The following is a 24,440-nucleotide window of genomic DNA, read 5'->3' on the forward strand; positions in this document are numbered from 1 at the left end:
GTACCAGAACAACACACCGACACAAATGGTGGCTCTGAAATATAGCGGACTTGCCGTTGGCTATGATGTGAAGGTACTCACAGAACTATCACAGCACAGTGACCCTGTGTGGTCTCTGTTTTGTTAAAGCATCAAGTACAAAGTGGATTTTTTTTATTAATCCATTGCAATTCAAAACTTTTTTTTTCCTGCTTCTTTTTGGCATCTTGAATAATTTATCCCAGTTTCCAATGGCCGGCTCCATTCAGAATGTGTTGTTGTTGAAGTGCAGTTTGCATTTATATTCTTTCATCTGAAATTGCAAAGAGGATGTGAAGCTTTGCTTAATTGGTTGTTTTGTGCCTTTTCGTCTTGGTCTTTTGTGAACAATGGAATACTGGTGGTGTAAATCTAATTCTGGAGAGCAATGCAGTCTTTCCTGTGGCTATGAGTTGTCAGCACACAATTAACTTTTGGCATAACATTGTATACTATAGCACTGAGTGGCTCCTCGGGGAGCAAGCTGCCACTGGCTGAAGACATTAGGCTATGCTTGTGTTTTATAGCTTTTTACACTGACTGTGAAAGTCCAGGAACAGAGGCTACACCAATCACAACCCTGCTGAGGCATTGTGTGTGAATGCCGAGAGGAGACTACTTATCTTTATCTCTATTAATGCAGCCTTGTTGTTGAGTTCCATTTGGCTTTGCTCCTCACTCTTAAACTCAACTACACTCCTTTGACTTGTTTTGTTAATTTTAGCTGACTGGATATCAAACTGAGCCTGTTTCCCTGGTGTCTGGCTGAATTTGATTCTTTGCCATCACTCCTCAGCACATCCATCACTCTGTAAGGTTTTCCTAGGAGTGAATCTGGTCAGTTAGCTGGAGATGGGAATAGACCAACCAAGTCCATTATGTTGGTCACCTCTGGCCCAGAGGCCAGCTTCAAAGAGGGGGGCCTCATCTAACAGACTATAAGGGACAGACTTTTTCTGTGCTCCTTTGAAGTTCTTCTTTTGATCAGCTCTCTTATCCTATCTCCACCCCTCTGTTTGCTTCACAAAAACAGCAAATGAATCAAGCAGAGCAGAGTGAGAATTTGTCAGCCAGCAGAGATACAACAAATGGGTGTTTGAAAAGTCTCAAACACATTTCTGTCTCCATCACACATACACACTCACACACACACACACACACACACAAAGCCTTTGAAAACACAGACAGTGTCTGAGTGATGAGTGATCTCTGTACAGGTTGCTTGTCTCTGGGTGGCAGCGAGGAAGACTTGATGGTGGCTGCGCTTCAGTTTGAAAAAGAAGCAAAGCCAGGCGGGATCCTGACAACAATGCTCTTTGAGACTAAAACATGACAACTGGGACCATGAGTCTTAAACTCTTTGGACTGCAAATGTCACTGTGTGTTTAATTCACTGGAATTGTTCTAATATTGACCCTTTTACTCAGAATCCACCGAGGCTATGATGCAATAATCACAATACAGTATTAAATCAGTGCTGCAATAATTAGTCCATGAATTGATACTGTAAAAAAAGACTAATATTTTGTTACTAGCTCTCTGTTGTTAGGGCAGCTGGGTGCAGGAGGTAGACTGAAAGCCAAAACAAAAACCTGCCCCCCAATGTATCATCTGTGTGTGATGAAGAAGCAATGTACGTGTAGAAAAAGTGCTAGATGAATGGGTGTAGATGGCTTTTAGTGAAAAGTGCTTGGAGTGGTCAATAAGACTAGAAAAGTGCAGTCCAGCAGAACCATTAAAAAACTCATTAGTTGCAGCTCTAACAATATGACACAAGTGAGTATATTATCTCATGCTCTGTGCTATGATTGGAAAATGATACATCAGGACAAGTCATCAGAGAAAATGCTATTGGACAACGCAATTAGCTCACAGAGGTGAAGTGAGATCATGGGATATTGTTACAATGGGGATATCCGATTTAACTTCCTCATTCTCCATAATTTTGACTCCATTAGGCTTTCAGCACAAACCTCACACACACACACACATCGCTTCCACTGAGGTCTACCAATCAAGCTGCTCTCTAACTGACCTTTAAATAATAGACAGCTGCTGCTCTGCTTGGTTTTCACTGCAGTCTAGACCAGCTCTGTGATTATATTGACCGGTCCGATCCATGATAGCCTGTGGAAAACCTTGAGCTGCCCAGAAGAGGCATCGCTTCATAACTGCAAATCTGTCAGCTGGCCAGAGCCGTGTCCTTGGTGACACAAAAACATCCAGGGCTTCCTCTATAAACACGCTGCTTCTACACCTCCCTCAGCCACGCCGTTTCGCTCCCTAATGGTTCGCGGCAGGTTAGCCAGATCACCTGGTGTCAGATTCGCCAGGTCTCTGCAAGACTGTTGTAGTCCTGCCTGTGCCTTGAAATAGCAAAGCACAATAGGTATTGAAGACAGCGCGGGGCAGCTTCCTGCAGCAGGGCTGCTAGCAGCACAGAGTCTAAAGATTATGTAAAGTAATTCAGCGAGTGATGAGAGAGGAGCAGGCCACCACTGACAGCAGGTTTAGCAGGTATGTAGGTCACACAGGGGGAGGCCTCTTTTGCATTTTTTCCTTCCATGTCTATTTTTGTGTTGTCTCCATTTCTCACTTCTTAACTTAATCAGTTATTCACTTACTCCTTTCATCTCCGCGTATCTGTGTTCTCGCTCTCCTCTTATCTTCTGACAGACCATGGTGACCGTCTCACACTACCTTGGACAAAGTGGGGAATATAAAAAGACTAAAAGGAGAGATCAAGAGTGAGAGACATTGCCAGTGGAGACAACTTTTTTTTCTTTTTTACTGGCTCTCCTGTTTCTTTCAACCTTATGTCTTATCTGAGGTTTGCCAGTGGTCATTTTCCCTTTCATTTTTTTTGCAACATATGTTGTCAACTGTGCCCCCTCGTCTTTCTTGCCGTCTCTGCCTGCCTCTAATCATCTTCACTTTCTCTTGAGCTGCGGCTTAACCCCAAAGCAGATGGTGTCCTGTTCTCTGTTCAGTCATTCAGAGTACTTTGTGTTTTCTCATCTTGTCAAGCATGGCCCAGGCCTGTGTAATGAGCTTGGGCCTTTTCAGTGTGTTTAGAGAACCCTGACCCAACGCCGAGTTGCCCCACCGCATCCACCACTGCAAGGTTACCCAAACCCGCAGGGGAGCACAATGATACTTAGTGTCCACAACCCCTCGGCCTTTTCTTAGGGAGAAGAAAGGCGGAATATTAATGAAGAGTCTTGGCTTTTCAGGAGGATAGCGGTATAGAGGGGCGGTCACAGTGTTTACTGAGCAGGCTTGTTTTGGTCTCTGTAGCCTGCAGGTCACAGCTCAGTGCTCTTTAATTGGCTCAGATTGTCAGACATTGTTCCATCTCATAGCAAAGAAAAGTCCAACTATCGAATGCTGACCCACCCCTCCTCACAAAATCCTTTTTTCCTCCTGTTTTTAGAGTGGCAGCTCATGCAGCTGAGGTATTTCCACAAGCCTGTACTATAAATTTAACATTAACATATGAAAATGGGCTGCTTTCTACATTTACCAGCTCATTAGTTCTTTTGGTCGGGCACTTGTTGAAGTCCACCCGCTCTTGTTTTGCTTGAGCAGGGAGATGTCTTTAATTATCTTTGCACTAGGCATATCAGGCCCACAGCTATTAGTCCATGCAAAGTTCAATGAGGGGCGCTTTGATACTTGTTTAAAATACATGACCCAATGCAGACAAGGCCCGAGTCCCTCATAGACCACCCAGTTTGTATTCTAAATGAATTCTGTTCTCATCTTTTGAAAGGAGATGGAGCTTCTTAATAGATACTGTTATTGACCTTGACATTTTCCTATCTCATTCTCTCCTGAAGTGCTGTTGAGCGAACAGTGGCCTTCCGTCTGCTTCATGAAAGAGACACAAACCAAAGACCTTTACCAGATATGTAATCAAATCAAGAAAAATAGAAAAACTCCATGCAATCACTCATAGAGATTTAGTCAGTAAATGATTTTCACTTGTGATGTATTTACAGACGGTACCGGGCAGCTTTTGGGAAGTGAATGTAGGGTTTTTGTGGTTTTCATTGGCTCCTGCACAGAGATGGTGATAGGTCATGTCCATTGTTTGAGGGGGAGCAGCTGGACACCTGTGTGGTGGCTGGGATCAAAGGTCCAGAGCCTGTTCAGACACAGAGGACCAACTCCCCATGCTACGGTTTGGGGATCAAATGAACAGGAGAAACTCTCCTGGGGAATCGACACTGTACAGCACAGACACTTCTGCGCTGCCATCGATTTTTTTTTTTGCTTTGCTTTTTTCTCCACTGCTCAAGAAAAGAGGGAGTTGTATGAAAGACGGAGAAATGTCCTGTGGCTGAGGGACAAAAGGAACCTCCTGTTCTGCTCAAGGCTCCTGTCTGGAACATTAAGCAGAGACGGTTCCCATGCTGCTGTGTGGGTGACCCACAGGGGAGGCAGTCCCCGTGGGCCGACTGAGCCAGAATGACAAGAACATTAAAACTGCTGCGGAAGGAAGCAGAGCTGCTGCAGATTGTGACAAACGCTGGTGGAGAATGAAGTGAAATAATGAGAAAGCTTATCATACAAAAAGCCAAAGCTGATCAAATAATCTACATCAGATTTCAAATCTAAACTGGCCATTGCTGTTCAGCTCATACACATTTTCTCTGGCTGAATACTGTGCTGCAGTACACTAATGCTGACCAACAAAACGCTAACTACCTCTTGTCTAATAAATGAATTGAAGGTGGGGGGATGTAATTTTCTGCTTGTCTGCATACAAGGGTGACTTATGCCCAACTCTCTTCCTTCCTATGCCCTCTCTTATGTGAGCACACACACACACACACACACACATTTGCTCATCCTCCCTCTTGATGGCTTTTCTCTCTGGGGTGTTTTCACTGAGCAGCTGAGAGGCCGAGGAGACGAGAAAAGTTCGAGAATGTGAACGTTTGACAAACGTTTCCGATGTTTTCCATCTCCTGTGCGACCTCTGTTCACTTGTAAATTAATCTGTCACCACTGAAATATTATAACTTGAAGGATAACACGAAGTTAAACAGATTACTGCTCTTGGATGCAAAAAAAAAAAAATGCAGATTAGAAACCCATTTAAAATGTTGATTACCGCCCCCCACATGCTGTTGTTGCCTATAGAAATGTCATGCAATTAGTGTGAGCTGGTTTTATTCCTGCTTTCTCTAGACCCCCACAGTAACCCACTCCTTATAAAAAAAAAAAAATGTTCTCACCATGCATGCAGATGAACATACATACCAACAGGGGGGTGGGAGACTGTCAAGGACCCCTCAGGGTTCTAGGTCCCGGCTTTAAAACCACTGGTGTAAGCTGTCTAGTTTCCTGCTGAGGGAGTCAATTCAGTCTTCTGTTTTTCTCCTCTTTTCCTCATCAGCTCTCTGTGGACTCTTTCTCTCCTTCACCAGAACCTTGAGAGAGAAACCCCCCCCCCCCCTCCCCCCCAATCTTGTTTATGTGCACAGCACACTCACATCCTCCCCCTAAATGATCGCCCCTCCACTGTCAGCACACAGGAGTCAAATTAAAGAGGGAGACAGACCGGTGGTGCTGTGCCCTCCAAGGCAGGCGGGAGAGGGAGGCTGGAGCTGCAATCAATTGAAATTCCAAGCTTTTGGCTTTGTTTTGATCAGTGCTGGATATTAGAGGAAGAGGACGGCAGCCCAGCACCGAGACTGTGTTGTTATTACCTGAGAGAGGGGAGAAAGAAAGGAGCATCTGGAATGAGGCCAGTGCTTCTGTGAGCTCCTGCTGCTGCTCACAGCCGCGCTATGCTACTTTGTATAAAGAGGCAGACATGATGAGGGCTCGGTTCCAACACCAGTCATAACATCAGCCACATTTCACGTGTCCCCGCCATCAGCTTCCATATCTGCAAAGTAATTATGTGGAAAAGTGTTAATGCACGATATTTCACGGGTGTGCATAATTTAGTCATCACTATTGATGACATACACCTGCCTCTCGTACATACGTGTGCAATATGTTTGTGCGCTTTCTCCCAATTCATTCCGCGGCAGTGCAGATCTGGATGTGGTGGTGAATTTGCCTCTTTGATGTATAAAGCAGAAGACATTAAAGGATTGTTCCTGGTTATTACAAATAGTTTATTATTCTCTTGGTTTGAGCCATTCCTGTCAACTGTGATGTTTGTATTCAGAGTCTCTGCTGCGCGCACAATGACATTACTATGACAAAAAAAAAACACAAATTATAAACAAGTTAGTACAGATTATATTACCTGATATCATTTGCAGGTATAATGAAAAGTCATTGCGGTTGCCAGTACTAATTTGTCACTGCAGAGGAAAGTGAGCAGCTCTCTGAGCTTTGTTTACACCAACAGTTTTGACATGTGTGGCCCCATGGAAAGTGATGTTACTGTGTTTCTAGATCTCACCATTTACTCTGTGGAGGAACATTTTATTACTGATAGAAATCAGCTATGAAACTAGGAACCCAGTATCAGTAAATACCCATTCCTTTTAATAGTTTGGCATGTAAAAAACAATGTTATTTCAGCCCCTGGACAGTTCCTTGCCTCAGATCAAAAACTGATTAAAGAAAAAAAAAAAGAAAGAGTGAGGGTGAGATCGTTGTTGCTTCATCCTTCCTGCTTTTCACCAGTCCTCGAGTCCCAGAGGTGTCTCAGGGTGGAGAAATATCTTTCCAAAATGCTGCAACAGATTAAATCTGTAGAAGCAGAGAAGAGTATAACACACAGTGTATCCTCTATAGGTTGCAGTCTGCAGGTCCAAATTGAAGCAAAAGGTGATAAGTAGGAACCTCTGCAACCTGACACGTTTATCCAGAGCTGCAATTACAACCAGGGAAGCAGGAAAGGAAAGGAATTAAATGACCTTGTCAGCAGACTTGTTGCTGTAAATATACAGAGCAGGGAAACCATTTTGGATTCCACACGTTCTTCTATCACGCCTAAGCAGTTGTATTTGTTTACATCATCACTGGATCGCCTGGGGAGAGCGGTTATTTTTATGGTGTGCTTTGTTTGGATGATTGTTGTTGGGGTGTGTGTGTGAACTGAAGGGAGGAGGTGTGTTGGGGGGAGGAGGGGGAGGAGGGGGGGTCTCAAGCTGCCTTACAGGGCTAGCAGTCTGTAATTAATTTTGCATGCGTCTTCTTCTCCCTTCTCGCGTTTGTTTTGCTGTTTTTTTGAAGTATAACTCTTTAGGAAGGCGCCGTATTTCCAGGCATGAGAGACTGTTCTACATCACCACAGATAAATGTAAATGCGGGGCCATGACGCTGCCTAAATTCCTAGGCTGGTTTGGGGATGATCTTTTTTTTTTTTTTTGGAGCAGAATGTAATTTGCGTAGAAGAAAGAAAAAAAAAGGTCTACCAAGAGTGAGATGATTAAAAAAAAGCTGAATAATCTTGTGAAAATGATAACTTTTATGAATACCTAAGCCTCTTTTATCCAGTGAATGTGCACGTATGAATTGAATTTCATGATGGATAACATGTCTACGTCTGTATGTGATCTATATTACAGATGCCGCTGAGATCAACGACACTGGCACCAGCAATGGAGGTAAGTTGAGATTGTGTTTTTCTCTCTGCTCTTGACACTGACGCATCAGGAAAACCTGTCAGTGAACAGAAAGCACCCTGCTGTCTGCTGCCCTCATCCTTTCCTCCATCTCTTCATTTCCTTGTGCTCCTCACAGGTAGATATTTCTGTCAACATACCTGCCAATCACAGTGCATTTGCACTTTGACTTTGTATCGAATGCGCTTTAATTTCAGTGGTAAAAGCTCCAGTCGGCACCAGTAAATACTGCACAGCAATGTAGATTCTCCTTTTGTTTAAATGCAAAACTTAATTGCATGTTCACTTCCAGTTCAATCCTATTGAAGCGACATTGTAACTGTTAACTCTTGGCATTGCAGAGATAGCACAAGAAGAGGGGCAACACATTTCTTCATTATCACTGCCTCTGCTCATATTTTCCCCTCTCTCCCTCTCTATTCTTCTCTTTTTCTCTCGCCCTACACTTGTCTAGAGGAGATGAAAGATCACGGCGAGAGCTCAGGAGAACCTGATTCAATTCCAACTGACAGCATTCAGTCCAAAGGTAAGGGCGTGGAGGAAGCACTCACACCACGCACTTATCTCGCACTCATCTCTATTTATAAGCGGATTCTTATTAGTAGCCGCAGCTGCTGAATTAAAATTCACTTCATCCGGAGAATCCTCAGCGCTGTGCAGCCGAGTGTTACTCTGCCTCACCCTCCTCGTCTCGGATTTTTCCCCTGTCTGTCTCCATCTCCTCGTCTCTGTAGGGGCAGGTGGCAGGCAGGCGGCTTGTACGTGCTCCTCCAGGGCCAAATGCATTTGTAAATCCTCTCCACCCGTTTCAGAGCTGCAGCTCTGACCCTGATATTTTGGTGTAAACGTGTCAGCATGTCTTTGGAGATGGAGTGTGATGAATTACCCGCAAACCCAACTATCAGGCATTTAATAAATCAAGTGTGTAATGTGTATTATTTTAATATGCGGCCAACACGGACAGTGGGTGCAATAATCATGCCAATAAATCATATTTGATAAGGATACAACATTGTTGTTATTCTCAGGTCTCCATTGAGATTTAGAGTAATAAGACAGCATGTAATTTGAAAGTAGACGTCTGTGGAGAGTGCTATGGCTGTCCTTGTCTGCATTTGTTCTCTGTGTTGGACCACAGAGTTTTGTGAAGCCAAAGAACAGGATTTAGAGTTGGGCATCATACAGTTTCCAGGTAGAAAAAATTCATTAAGCAACTGTTGTGAACAGATTGTCAGGGTTGAATAAATAGGACAGGCTAGCAGCAACATTAAATAACTTGGCAGAGACTAACGGCTTGGTGTAGAAAGGAGAGGCTTAAACAACGGCAGACGAATCATCAGAGAAGAAGCAGCTTGTTGTTGAACAACAGTGTGGCTCACGGCGAGTGTGGAGTTGTGAGTCTGATGCTCGTGGACCTGCCTCCCTGTACGGACCTTTTCCTCAATGACTTAACCCTCCTGTTTCCTTCTGGGTCAAACTGACCCAGTCTGTTCCCTTCCTCCATCCTTCCTTCCTTTTTCCCTTCCTTCTTTCCTTCCTTCCTTCCCTTCATCCTTACTTCTTCTTTCTTCCTCTTTTGATCCAATTGACAGGTCTGTTCCCTCCTTCCATCTTTCTTTCCTTCCTTTTCCCTTCCTTCTTTCCCTTCTTCCTTCCTTGAACGAATCTGTTCTCTCCCTCTATCTTTATTTCCTTCCATTTTCCCTTCCTTCTTTCCACAATTCTTTTTTTGCCTCCCTCCCTCGCCTTCTTCCCTTCGTCCTTCCTTTTTTGACCCAATCTGTTTCCTCCCTCCATTTATCTTTCCTTCCTTTTTCCCTTCCTTCTTTCCTTCCATCTTTCCCTTTGTCCTTCCTTCCTTCCTTCCTTCTTTCCCTTAATCTTTCCTTCTTTCTATCCCTTTATCCATCCTTCCTTCCCTTCATCCTTCCTGCATTCCTTCCTTCTTTCTATCCTTCATCCTTCCTGCCTTCCTTCCTTCCTTCCTTCCTTGACACAGGGGGACAACAGGAGGGTTAAAATGGACATTTAAATACATGAGAAAGACTTGAGAAAATATTTCCCTTTCCAAAAAAAAAAGGAAAGACAGCATTCATTAGGCTACTGTAACAGGATGAGGTTTTTGACGGCAGATGATGGCTGGATGATGAAAAATCTATCCAATATTACAAAATGCAAATGTAGTTTCTACTGAGGCTGCAGGAGAATGTAGAAACAATGCAGGCAGGATGGGTGGTAGAGCTGAAAACTCCTGCCTGACTTGATTGTCTCAATATTGCTTTGAAAGAATAGAATAGTCCGTTGCTGTTGAGACAAGCTTATGAAATGACAGAGCTGTGGCCCACTTCCTCTCTCTCTAGTTTAGAGCTCAACCTGCAGTCGCTCTCTCTCCCAGCAGTGGACTACGGAATTATAATGACAACAGCCGATCATCCAAACAAGATGCTGTTTCCTTAAATACACTCAAACTGTGTGTTCAAAATGTATGGATATATTGTTCTACAGTGAAACATAAACATCAGCATCATCCACCCATTGTCTACACCGCCTATCTGTGCAGGGTTGTGGGGGCTGAAGCCAATCCCAGCTGAGATAGGGCGAGGGCGGGATACATCCCGGACAGGTGGCCAGTCTATCACAGGGTCGACGTATAGAGATGAACAACCTCACGCACTCACATTCACACCTACAGGCAATTCAGAGTCTCCAATTAACCCAGTGTGCATATCTTCAGACTGTGGGAGGAAGCCAGAGAACCAGGAGAGAGAGCCCACACAGAGAACAAACTTGAAACATAAATATGATAAATGGAATATTAAGTTTCGTTTTCCACAGTTTTAGCAATGTAACCACATGTGCCACTTGTAATAAAAAAACAGTGGAAGCTAAATCAGTGATGAAAATGTCAAGCATCACAACCAACCACACTCTAATCATCACCAGGCATTTAATCAGTCTTCTCTGTTTTACTGAGACCAAACCAAAATTGAAGACATGGCACTGTGCCTGACTCAGGGTCAGATGTTTTCAATACCACTATCATTGAAACTCTACGACACTCTATACAAAATTTTGTCCAAACAGAAAAGAGTAGAAAACAAAAGAGGCTACAGACACAATGTCTGCTAACAGATACACAAACATGTTCCACTGTCCGGCAACCATTGACCTAATATTTTCTCTAGCCTCTCTCCCCAACTTTAAACATCACAAATAAATGCCTAAAAATTGTAAACCTATTTCAACCTTAACACAAGTCTTAAAGGGATAGTTCAACATTTTGGCAAATTGGCATAATCCCTATAGTCATAGCAGTAGGTTCGTTACCTTCATTTGTCGGTGCGAGCTATTTTTAGAACCACCGAGCAGAGCCGCGAACTGCTCAGAGCTACACTACGGAGGCTGATGGGATTTCTTGGTTTCCCTCATCAAACTCATAAAATACACAATCCAACAACTCAAACGCTTTGGTGGACAAGTTGTGAGCTGCACATTCACCACGCTATGAGATAATAACGGAACGTTACGAGACAGAGTCGTTTTAGAGGTAAATTCATGCAAAACTGCTGATGCGCGTTCCTGTCGTGGGCAGTTTTCCGGCAAGCAGTCTCTGCATTTTCCTCGAAAACAACTCTGTCTCTTAACTTTCCATTATTATCTCACAGCGTGGTGAATGTGCAGGTCACAACTTGTCCACCAGAGTGTTTTGGAGTTGTTGGATTGTGTATTTGATGAGGGAAACCCAGAAATCCTATAGCCTCCGTAGCGTAGCTCTGAGTAGCTCACGGCTCTGCTCCACCGTTCTAAAAATAGCTTGCACCGACAATTAAAGGTAACAAACCTACTCCTAAAACTATAGGGATTATGGCAATGGGCCAATTTGCCAAAATGTTGAACTATCCCTTTAACCATCAAAAAGCTGGGGCTGAGGACCTGAAACCCCCACAGTGCCTCATGGGTTAGTGTGTGTATTCACATTAAAGTTAAAGGAATAAAACGATACGAGCACATACACACCTTCATAGAATCAGTGGTTTAAACTGACACACTGGAGGGTTGTAACATGTTACTGCCCTTTATTGGCTTTTAGAGATGAATATTACAAGTTCAGTTTATTGTCAGATATTTACTGAGAGGTGCCAAGAGGTTTACTAAGAGGTCTTCTTACTGTGAGCCAAATCTCAGTTGATTAGATTGCCATGACATTTGGTAGAGATATTGATCCCACAGAGTGCTGTCTAATGACTTCAGGTGACTTCATGTGCAAAGTTAAATATTCCCAACCTTTACCAACTTTTTGGTACATGACAGTTAAAATCTCTGGAGTTTCATGAAATTTGCAGATGTTCATAATATTCCTAGTCTTCATACATATGAATACCAATGCATTCAGCGACCTCCCTGAACTTCTCTGCAGCCACAGCATTACATTAATATTTCCACCTCTGCAGCAGAACTGATGCCACCCTCTGGCAAAAGAGAGCAACATTGTGCATTTGCGAGTCTATAGAAAGATTACTGTGAAATACCATGATCATTTTCATGGCGAAAATCCCTGTGAATTAATGAACCCATGGTCTGTCTCCATCGCCAACTCTTTATTTACCCTGACAATAGCAGGGTCATATATTTTCTCTACAAATAGCAGTTATTTTCACCAATTGTTCCTTTGCTCTATAGAATGTCAGACCATGGTGAAAAATTATTATCTACATTTCTAAAAGCCCATGGCGGTGTCATTATATAGCTCTGTATATGTGAGCAGCAGTCCAAACCTTTAAGATGTGCAGTAAACTGTCACATATGACAAAGAAACGCAGCAAATCCGTTTCATTTTGTGGGTGTGATGATCATTTCAGCCGAGCAGAGCTTGTTCTAATCTTCATTTCACACTAATCTCCTCTGCAAAGTGTCTAGATGTAATATTAAACGTGCAAATTATTAATTCAGACTGTGGGGTTTGTTTTTTCCACCCAGACACTGTTGAGAAGAAAGAATGACCAGCTGAGGGAAAGGACAATCAACCTCATCTGACAGCCAGCAAACTGTGCGAAGGCCAACCACACTGGTGTCAGACTGGCCCATGTCAGTATGGGCTCTGACACTGGCCCAGGACAACCAGTTACTCACAAGATGCTCACATTCCCAACTTTTAATTTGCCTTTTCCTTCTTTGTTAAGAAACTATTCATCCCTGAAGTATGTATGTACTGTATGTATATGTATGTATGTACAAAACCTATAACTATAGGACTTGAACATATCAACCAGAAAAGATGAGCCATACCTCACTGTGTGTTAGTCATACATCATTTAGCCAGCTGGGCGCGATGAGATAAACCAGGTTCAAGTCTTTGTTTGATGTAAACCCACTGTGAGAGCATGGTGAAGCTGTCACAGGACAACAGCCACAGCTCCTTCATGTTGACACTCCAGGCTGGCTGATGCTTAACATCAACCATGCTTTTGTTCTTACAACTGAAATACCACCACCACCACCGCAGCCCTGATGACATCCAACAGTGGAATACCTGACAACACAGAGCATTTGTAAGGCTCTTTGGAGTGCAACACACTGACACCTGCCATGTCTCCTCATGCGCCACCGCAGCTCCAGCTCCAGCTCCATTGTTTAGTTAAATCAAGTCAACACGTTGATTCAGTAAGGCGATGTGCCACTCCCAGGCCTTTCATCTACCTAACATCACTGATAAAGTCCCATCTCCGCTGCTCTAACTGCAGCTTAACTCCTTTTCCCCAGGAAAACTCTTCATCAGCTTCCCACGCACACTAAAGAGGATGCGTGTCTGTTAACAAATCGGCTACTGACCCTCACCCACCCCTTTCCCCATCCTACCCCCTCCCCTTTTTTTTTGCCATTTCTAGTGCATGCCAGAAATTTGCTTTGACCCCCACCAACATAAACAGGAATTACAGTTCTCTTGGCTTCCGCTTGTCTCCTATCCAGATTGTCTATAATTGTATTGAAGGAATCTGCCTTATTTCGTATCAAACTACAAAATCACAATCACAGACGTAAGGAGGTGATCCAAGTATGAATTCTTGGTTGTGTATTGCTTGCTGATGATTAGTAATTTTAAGTACATCATGTAATGGCTAATACCTGTTGTTAATGGTTTCTTGGGTTTTTTTCTCTGTTGATTTAAAAAAAATTGGTTTTTGGTTACTTTTAAATGTCAGTATAATTCATGAATTACTTTCAGTGGTGCCATACTACAGATCAGATGAATTAAAGTTCTATGAAATGATGCCTTCATACTTTGATGTTTGCTTTGCTAAACTATAACAGAAACAACTAATAAAATTTAAGGTGGAAGCCATGTCTCAGCTTTTAATGTCAACTGTTGTGTATCTCGTTTTTTACTTCACTTCATTTTACTAGCGGCTGGTACAGTATAGGCTACAGTCAATTTCCACTCGGTTCATATGTGAGAACTTGAACAACTTGAACAGAACGATCAGCCGTGTGTCTCTGGATAGACAGAAACAATTAGTGTGTCCTGTGATCTCCAGCATGCTGCCTCTCTGGCCCTCAGGCTCCCTCCTGTATCAAATGAGAGGAGGAGATATCTGGCAGACACTCTCACCCCAGAGCCCCCCCCTCCTCCTCTGAGTAACTCACTAATGGCCAGAGACCTCACAAGGAGTTTGTTATCAAAGACTCAGAAGCTCTGCAGACCAGAACCTCTCTATCTCTCACCTCCCTTATCAGTACAGAAATGTTATCTTTGCTCCTTCTTAAATCTGGTGAATGTTTATTTCCCTTCACAACTCCTGAAGTCAAACTCCATGAGCAGAACAGCCACAAAAACTACTGTACATATTTATACAAGTAGTCATTAAAGCAGCCGTATGCACCTTGACTTGGCACCCTCAGTGGCAGTGGGAAAGAAAAAACAAAAAAAACAGCCAGAGTTCTTCTCATCCGTCAACAAACAGAACTGCATCTATCAGAACAAAGCAGGGAGCTGACGATGAGCCAAACCTCAACTACATGACAACTTTTACTTGCACCAGACAGATGTTTTCGTCTCTCCAGCCAGCCAGGAGCACATATAGTCATATCTGATGTACACATTGAAGCCACGTTACCAGGCAACCACCACGTATCCCTGAGAGGACACAAATACCGCGTGTGTTCCGCCAAAAACAGACATGGACATTCATCAGAAAGATGTTCGCCTCACCAATTTATACCAGTGGATGGAGAGAGAGAGCAGCAACACCTGAGCTAAACTTAGATTAAGATGTGATGTCCTGTTTCTAGCTATCAGACATGTTTAAAGTGATTATACTGAGAAGAGCAGCAACTAGACCAGAAGAAATTAGAGGCTTATTACAGAACTAGAGGCTCACTTGATCATGTTTCTCCTGACTTTCAAAATGACCCAGACTGGACAAGCCAGACTCCAACTCCGTCCACTCAGTCATCAAACCAACGTCTTAATTACATTTATCTTCAAGCAACAATCATTTTGTCCCCACTTTCACATTCAAAATGTAGATAACCTGGGAAAGGAGGGGGGACAAACCAGGGGAGCTGGGGGGGTTATATGATATGAAACTAGAGCTCCAACAATTCATCAATTAATCGAACAATAATCGATTATTAAATTAATCGTCAATTATTTTGATGTCCGAATAATTGGTTTGAGTAGTTTTTTTATAGAAAAAAAGTCCAAATTCTCTGACTCCAGCTTCTTAAATGCTAGTATTTCTGGTTTATTTCTTCCATTATGACAATAAACTGAGTATCTCTTTGGTTTGTGGACAAAACAAGACATTGAGGACATCATCTTGTGGTTTGAGAAACACTGATTGACATTTTTTCAACATTTTACCAAACAAATAATCGATTAATCATTTAAATAATCAACAGATTAATCGATAAAGAAAATAATCGTTAGTTGCAGCCCTATATGAAACTACCACGACAGCCCAAAACTTCATTCATACAGTAACACTACAAAGCCAGTCAGATCCAGAAAAAAAAAGAGTAAATTCAAACCCAGGAAAATTATTTCTTTTCATGAGAGAAACATCAATCAGATACAGGAACACAATATTTTCTTTTCCATGTCAATAGAGCTGTGTATAATTGGGTTATAAAGAGCAACATGCAGGCCTTGTTATCATTTGTGGTTAACATACTGGCAGAAAAAAAGCATCAATAACAGGTTTTTTTCTCTGCTGGTGTGAAAAGCCAATGAAAAACAAGTTTCACATTGCCGCAGCAGCTACTATGTTTACCTTCCATTAACTTGTCGCATGCCAGGCGGATGTCAGGAGTGATTGTCCCTGGAATGGAGACGGTTTAAATTTTAATGACTTCATTTAAATGTTGCATGTCGGAGCGCTGGGTTCCCTGAACCTGAGCATTAGGTAGTATCAGGGAAAACAGCTTCATCACACAGACTTGCTGCTATGCGCCGGCTCCTTGGCATACAAAAACACTTTGCTGCTGAAATAACAAACCCCCTATTCCACAAAAACAGCCTGCCATCCTCGTTTACACCTAACCGTGTTGGATTTTCTGGCTTACATCAGAGTTATGAGGCTGGAATTGCTCAGTCGCAGTCCTAAACAGCACTGCAGCAACATCTCCCAGGCACTGTATGCATATGTTAATATCAGAGATGATAGAGTATTTATGTATGTGACAGTAGTATTGATTGACCGGTGTAGTGGCCATGTTTCTGTCACTGTCTGTCTGACAGGTCTTATCAGGCAGCTGTGGGCTGATGTGATGCCATCGCTGCTTTTATTCAATTTTCCAGATGAAAAGCCTGTTGGACCTGTTCTTATATAAACATGTATTACCATGTTCACTGCTCTCCTGATGCTGACTCCTCCCACTTTCTTCCACCCTCCTGCCACACCACGGCGACCTGGCACCACCACACGCGCTGTTAACACAGCTCTGACAAATTGGAGAAAAATAATTCCAGCTCTAAAGCTTTAAATCCCAGGGCTAGATAAGCTGTTTTTTATCTGAAGTACAGTGTTTGTCCTTCATGAAAATTCATCTCTCCCACAAGAGGCAAAGGCAACACTATAGGTGAACTGAGCCGAGATAAACACTCTAATTGGGATGAAAATTGACGCCATTCATTATGGATGCTTGTCTTCAAAGGCAGCGAGAGCCACTGAAATGTTGAAAGGAAACTGACTCACAGCATTGCTGGTTGGCTTTGAACAAATGAGGATACGTCGATTAAACTAGCACAAGACGGTTATGCAGATTACATTTGTTGTCTGACTAAAAAAGCCCGTTTGTCTCATGCTGATGGCCCCTCATGACAAGAGAGCTGTAGAGAAGGAGGATTAATAAACTTCCTCTATCTCCCCTGCTCTCTGTTCTTGCTCTAATTATTGACTTGATAATGTGCTTATTCAGGTGATATGGTAAATGCTTTTCATTATTGTAGCTATAGCACAGATAAGGCCAGATGGAAACTGTTTAGTGTGTCTAACATACAGCATGAAGTTATCAAAGCCTGCCTGTTTGCTTCTTTTTTTTAATCACTGAGCTGTAAATTAGGGCTGTGAAGAGCAGTTCTTTAATGTTTTTTCCCCCTCCCCAGCTTGCTCAGAATAACAACTTAGAAATATTCACGAGTGACATCTACACCTGAATTCATTTCACTGCTGTTTTCAAAAACAAACTCAACTTGGTTCAGACATTTCAATGGCTTGTGCAACTAAAAGTGTGCTGCCTGCCGTGGCTGTGTCGCAGTAAACCTACTTTGCTACTTTGTGGGTGGAACTGCTCATCACCAAGACTGATAAAGAGCAGCTGGAGACAAGACAAGGTCCTGCATTTATTTAAAGCTGGAGAGCCATCAACAACATCTGTTGATAAACCTCAGTTAAATTGGCGCCATTAGTGCTGAACTGTCCTCATTATTTATTATTACAGGTCGGAAGCTTTTATGTGAGCGAACAAGCCTCCATTTGGATTACACCTAAGTAAATGCAAACACTGACGGAATAAGGACTCAACATGTTGCTCCCCTTGCTAATGAATTGACTTCAGAAATCATTAAAATTTCCCAGTGTTGTTTTTGCAACAGAAAAGCCTAATGAAAGAAAATGAAAGAGCAGTGGCTCTGAAACGCACAGTAATTAAATTCAATATTAATAAATGCATTTGCCTTATTTAGCTGTAACTTTGCACAAGCATTTCAGTTATGCTGATGTTCTCAAACCTATTAGAGCAAAATGAAATGTCACCTGGATCTTTAGTTTCCAGGATTTCGGGGGGAATGAATCAGCAATGCATTTAAAGATCAAGAACTTACAAGTCAAGCTGAGGGGAGTGCAAGGTTTCTCCTGGAGCCCTGCTGCTTTTCTCTGCAGCTGTCTAATTTGAATGCACTTAACTACAAATACTGAACAGAGCAGAACAGTAGCAGAGCAGTAGGGAAGCTGGGGTCAATTGTAAAAAGGTTTTCTTTTCTCTCTTTTTTTTTTAGGAAATCAGTAGGAGACTCTTTTCAAATAAATGGCAGATGTAAAGATACAAAACAGAATATGTATTTGTAAAATCACTGGTTTCAACACAGTAAGTTACCACAAGCTAATAATGCAAAAACTGAACCTTTCAACACATCGTAAGAACAATTTCACCTATGACTATTAGCTGTTAAATGATGTTTAATTTTTATGCTTATCCACTGGCTCTCTTACACTGATAATAATCTGTTGAAGGATATGCCAACAGTTCGTTTCCACATATATAAAAGTGTTAACTTTCACTTTATTAATTACTTATTAAGGACATGAATTCCTCTTTAATGATTCCTTTTGCAAATGTTTCTCTAACTTATTCCATCCACGCTGAAGATATGTTCGGCTTCAGAGTCAGCAGGGATGAATTATGTGCCTGCCGATCAAAACTTATCACTCATTTCTGCCTCTTTGTGATTGATGTGTGCGCACCTTGACACGCTCATGTCAAGGCGCACCACTCCTCATCCACTCAGTCTCCACCGAGGGCTTCCCCTGATGGTCAGTTAGAAAATGTAACTATCATTTTATTTACTCAGGCTACAGGCTTGGTTTCCAGTGTGTCTGTGGCCAGTCAGTCATGCTGTCTGCTCTCACCCTACTCTGACCTCTCATGAGGAATAAACATGCAGCGGGTGTTTTTCCCCCAAATGTATTAAACTATCAATACAGTACTTATATAATTCACAGAGACAGTTCATAATGAATACCAAGTCTGTGTGAGTAACGAGCCCTCCACCTCCACCTAAATCAAACTACAACATCATGATTTATCCTTATATTCTTTTTCTCTCTATTCTGTGCATTTGTTTGTGTATTTGTGCATGACTAGACACCTTGAGGGAAAAACTGTAAACATATTATTTACATGTGAGTCTCGTCTATAAGTTTCAGCACGTACAATATATGTCTTTACTACCCTTGATTTCATGACTTTTTTCCTAGCAAGTCAAAAATAGTCAATAAGTGCTCTGAGCATCATGGGAATTTAATGCCATCTATTTGGCAACACTATATTCCACTTAGTGTTTCTCAGCTGTCACAAGTTAAAGAATAGGGTTTTAATGGATCGTATATTTGCCAAAGCTTCGCAATTTGCCAAGGACCCTCTGGGAATGACTCAGTGTTTTAAATCGAATTAACATTTGCGAAATGATCAGTGTGTTTTATCTATTGCGAGATTCTTTTACCCTTTGATGCAGGGGCCCATGTTGTATACAGCATTACTAGTTTGACAGTATGTGTGTTTGCCGTGATAATATTATGTATTGCGTTGCAGATGGGCTAACATACAGCTCTAATCAACAAAATGAGTCACTGTCCTAAGAGCTATTCAAATGAATCCTGGCAGCAACCTCTCCCTGATTAACCCAGACTCTCTAGGCAACTTCTTGGCCACTATTATTCACCACTGTTGCCAAAAAAAGTTGCTACCAACTTCAAGTAACAAATGCAACACAGATTACTCCGCGCCGCGCCGTATAACACACACCCTGGTGAAAAAGATGATAATCTGCAGGTAGGTCTGATGTTGTTGCTGCTGATTGTTGACGCCACTGTGAACATTTACATGGGCTTGATTATTTTCCCAAACAAATTTGAGATCCCATCTTCACGAGAAAAGAGATAGATAAGCTTGATTGCTTTTGCATTTCAGCATCTTGCCTGTCAGTGTTGACGGAGCCTTTGGCGTCTTCCAGTGCTTTGGAGAATTGTTGCCGTAGCAACAAGCTGTAGTAAGTAAAGTGATGCCCTTGTTTGCATTCACAAGCAGGTGAACGGAGTTGAGCCGTTGTAAGGTGAACGGACCTCACCAACGACTGTTCAACAACTTCCGTCCAATTAAGCTGCTGTGGAAGCGTCTGAGGTCAAGTTGATGAGTCCATTTAACAGTTAAATATGAAGAGTAGAAGGCAGCACAGCTAGGACGGTGGACTGCAGTCAGACACTCCACATTTCACATTTCACAGGTGAGCCACAGCACAGTTACATCTCCTCCAGCTGATCATAATGGTAGCTGCTGGTCGGTGGTCTTCTCACTTAAGCTGTTCTGCTTTGGCCATTGTGAAGGCAGAGTACATCAGACCATTAGCTGGTTCAGATGACACGCTGCTCACATCTTTCTCTCTTTACACGTGTGTCATTACATCTTTTCCTCACTGAGGAAAGGCTTCAGTTAACTATGTGCAGCGGCCATCAAGCGTGGCAAGTGTGTGCTTGCACGTCACGCGGTGTGACCCTCGGGTGCATACTTTATGTGTGTTTATTAATTCACAGATAAGGGTGGAGAGCGCTGCTCCTTCTCACCAGGATTCATTATTTTCTGTTCTGAGCTCCTGCTGGTTATGTTAATGTATCATGAATTTCCATAACAAAATAGGCATCAAGGTAGGCAGGAAAATCACTTCAACACAGCATGCAATTTAAATGTGCCATTTCACAACCAATCATTCAGTGGTGAATTGTGGATGGTTACAGTCAGACACGCTAGTCGTCTCTGCTGCTGCCACTGCAGGGCAGGTGGAGGCTAAAGGACATGTAGGGAGATTTGTTTGACTCTCATCACTTGCTTTCTTTTGTCCTCTTTGTACCATTTTAATCTCATTAAGCTGAATAACTCACTGTTTATGTCACAATTCATCAAAAAAATGAAGAATCTCCATTAAATTACAATAACGGTGAAGGAAAACAGTTCAGAAAACATAGCGATGTTGTTGATTTGAGTTGATGCATAGCTATATGAACTCCATTAATAAATATGATTCATTTAGCATCGCTGCCAAATTGCCTGAGCCTGCCGGAGAGGTGTTAACGACTCAAATGAGCTGATAGAGACGATTAAAATGACACCAAGAAACACTTTTTAGGTTTTCCTGTCACAGAATGCCACAGCCCTTCTTCAAGATGCAACTCACGAAACACCTCAGACTGTAACATACAGGGAGATTTTCTCATTCACTGTTAATTGGCTCATTTATTCCTGCACGCAGTGAAAAAAAAAGAAAAAAAAGAGAGGCTTTGTTGAGCTTAAACTTGACTAACAAAGTTTCACTGTGTGTCTGAGACGAGTTGTGTGGATTGGAACAGACACTGACATTAATGGAGAGAGGCTAGAGCGTCTGCAGACAGTCCATGCCACCCGTCTGTCTCTTCTCCGGGCTAAACGCCTCTTGTCACAGCTGACAAGTCCTGCAATTGATTAAGTCAGTCTCACTGACAGGAAGACACGAGGTCACAATTATGATGAATGCTCTGTTGATTCTTTTGATATCAGGGGAAAAAAAGTGACTTCAATTTACTTCTGTTGAGCTTAAAATAATTAGATTGGCCAGTCAACATGGAAAAATACTGATGCTGGGAGTGAAGTCGAAAATTGATTCCTGTGAGATTCACTCGGATGAATCTCAGACACGTCGCTGAACATTGCAGCAACTTTTCCCACCGGCCGTAGCAAAAAGGAATTGAAATTCAATGTCTGGGCCTGAATCAGTTTATTCATCACACTGTTCCATTGTGCATCTATCATTTCGGCAATCTATTAATGTAGCCTGTGAGATCTAAGCTGAACTGCTTCTCACCTTCAGCGTCAGAGCACCTCAATATCTCCCATCTCTCCGGCTCTTCACGGCTCAATACGCTCTGCTCTAATATATATGACCGATCCTTTCAGAAGCCAATTCAGGAGCTAACCACCACATTCCGGACTTCTATCAGACCCTGATAACGTGAGGTTTGACCATCTGTCAGCGCTGTGACTGTTGGCTATAAACTTCACACTCTGTCTTTTTATTCATCTGTTTTTTTGGAGGAGAGATGCAGCCTGAGAGCCACGGGCGGGATCGGAGGGAGGGAAAGGGGGGGAGAGAGAAATCAATTACAGCCTCTGCCTTCTGCCTAAAACAAGCCGTGTCGCAGACCATCTACAAAAAAGGAGGACAAAAGCGGGCTGGTGGCCCTTCAACCTCCCAAACCTCTGGAGACAGAGCAGAGAGCATCCTGTCATGAGCTCTGACACGCAGCCATCACTGCCACCAGGGCAAAATAAGCCCCTGTCACACCTCAAAATGGGATCCAGCCACTTCATGTGCAATCAGGCCTTCATCAGTGATTGATGAGCACAAAGTGGAATATGAGGGAAGATAGCACAGAAATGGCCAAGACAGAAAAGTGAAACCATTTTGAGTAGAAACCTTTACAAAGCCGACACTCCTCAAGATCATAGGACAATAGTCTGTTGAAACTTTCTGAACTGAAACAAGTACTATAATATATATACGGTATACGGTGCAGTGTGACCGTGACATGACCAGTCATAGTTTCCAATTCAAGCCACAACGTCTGATTGTTTTTCCATTTCAAAGATATTGTTTTAAGCAGGGTTGCACATTTTATTTGGCAGCAAAACAAAGCAAAGCAAAGCTCTTTCATATGACATGAGTGACTCTTTTAGCTAGTGTTGTATTACATAAGACACAAAGTCTCAGAGAGTCCCTGAACTGCAGGTGACGAAGTTGAAACCATGTGAAAACAGTTGAAGCCATTACAGAGAGAGAGAAAGAGAAATCTGTCTCACTGAAAATAGTCTCTCAAACTCATGAAATGACTTTGGGCTGTCGCTATTTACTGAAAGACTTCCCCGTATCATATTCCAATGAGCGATAATGAATGCTAAGTGAGTGAATATGAAGCCAGACTGCAGAACTATTTCAATAATACAAGAAAACTACGGAATCAAGAAAGTGAATACTCTTATTTCACAGTCACTAGAGAGCTTTGATTGCTCCAGTCATTTTCAAAGATACCTCACTCCTGCTGCCACCTTGTCTCTATACAGCCGAGGATATACAGTAGCTATGCTGTGAGAAGGTTAGACTGAAGTAGAGTCCTTCTCCCTATAGTTCATGAACCCAATAACAGACTGCTTTATTTGTTTGGTCCAAACCAGCTGGAGAGGCCGGAGACAAAACACAGCATCTGGCGGAGAGGGGGGGGGGGGGGTGTGTGTGGTGTGGACCCCTCACCACATTGAGCATGCCGGTGTTTGTCTGCTGTGGTATGTGCGAATGCAGTAGCCATGGATCTGTGTGCGTGGCGTCCGCAGAGAGAAGACAACGTGTCACAAATCGCTGCTTCCATCCCACGCGCCAGGGACAGTGTGCCCATCAGCTTGGCATGATTATGGGCGTGAGAGAGGCTCTGATTGTGGGATGCTGGAGCGTGAAGCCACTGGAGAGGAACAGAGAGGGATGTGGCAGGGCCAGAGAGGAGGAGAATGAAGAATGGGCAGGGTGGGGGGGGGGGAGAGAAGCCCAGCTGGCGGCGGCTTCTAATTGGGCTGAGCAGGTTTCCATGGCTGACCAGACCCATATGCAGCGTGGAGCTAAAGAGAGAGGAAGAGAGAGGGCCACAAGCAAAGTAGCAGGGCAGGCCAGGCTGCAGGGGTGGAGGAGAGGGGTGGGGGGCGGGGGGGCTGGTCACACTCCAGCAGTCACAGCCTCTTTGTGACAGGGGGGCAGAGAGAACCAGCTGTCACCCCCTGACAGGAGTACACACACACACACACACACACACACACACACACACACACTCCTCCATGTGTACTGATAACACATACAGGGCTCGGTGAACACACCGAAACAGACGCACAACAAAAAAAAAGACACTTATGAAACAACTACTTTAATCAAGGCATCCGGCTCTCGCTGAGGAGAGGAATGAATGGGCCGAGTGAAAAGAGGAGAAAACAAAACATGAAAGACAGAAAGGGACCTGATGATGAGAGGAACCGGGGGGTAAAGATTGGATTGCATTCTTCCTGCTGGATATTTGCTGCGTGCCATTGGAAACAATTAGAGGTGATTAAAAGGTGAACTGACAGGGGGGAGTGCAGATTCCCCCAGCCACCCCCCACCATGCCTGTTAGATGGGGGTGTTAGTGCGTGTCGTGCTCAGGGGGCGAATCGATTCACTTCACACTCTCGGCAGCATTAATTAATGATCTGTTCTCTCTATTGTACAGTGACTGGCTGTCACACTACACTTTCTTTCCAAACTTCGCTCCATTCTTTCATGCACAAGTCTCCTGAGCCCCATGCATGCAGCTTCCTTGTGTACGCCCTTCTTCCACAAGCACAAACACACAACACAACACAGATGCACTTAAACATAAACGCTGACACAAACAGTAAATGTACCAATAAGGATTATAATATTGAAACAGAATATATGTTTGCATGGAACATAAATTCTTGGAACGTCATTCATAGGCTTCTGTTTTTATTTATTCATTGCATTT

General features: G+C 43.0%; 1 protein-coding gene across 3 annotated transcripts in view; it reads left to right on the forward strand.

Moving 5' to 3' along the window:
- Positions 1-13,971, forward strand: part of macrod2 (mono-ADP ribosylhydrolase 2) — a 394,808-nt gene extending 380,837 nt beyond the window's left edge. For 2 of the 3 annotated variants that reach the window (XM_085800746.1, XM_085800747.1), the window contains exons 16-18: positions 7,560-7,598; positions 8,071-8,142; positions 12,594-13,971. In XM_085800746.1, coding sequence (XP_085656872.1) covers positions 7,560-7,598; positions 8,071-8,142; positions 12,594-12,616 — 134 coding nt within the window. In that variant the 3' untranslated portion in view covers positions 12,617-13,971. The remainder of the gene's footprint in view (positions 1-7,559; positions 7,599-8,070; positions 8,143-12,593) is intronic. The other variant, XM_085800748.1, reaches the window with a different exon arrangement.
- Positions 13,972-24,440: the final 10,469 nt, after the last annotated feature.

Source organism: Trachurus japonicus, chromosome 15, assembly GCF_045865225.1.
Source record: "Trachurus japonicus isolate A0001 chromosome 15, Traja_1.0".
Classification (NCBI taxonomy): Eukaryota; Metazoa; Chordata; class Actinopteri; order Carangiformes; family Carangidae; genus Trachurus; species Trachurus japonicus.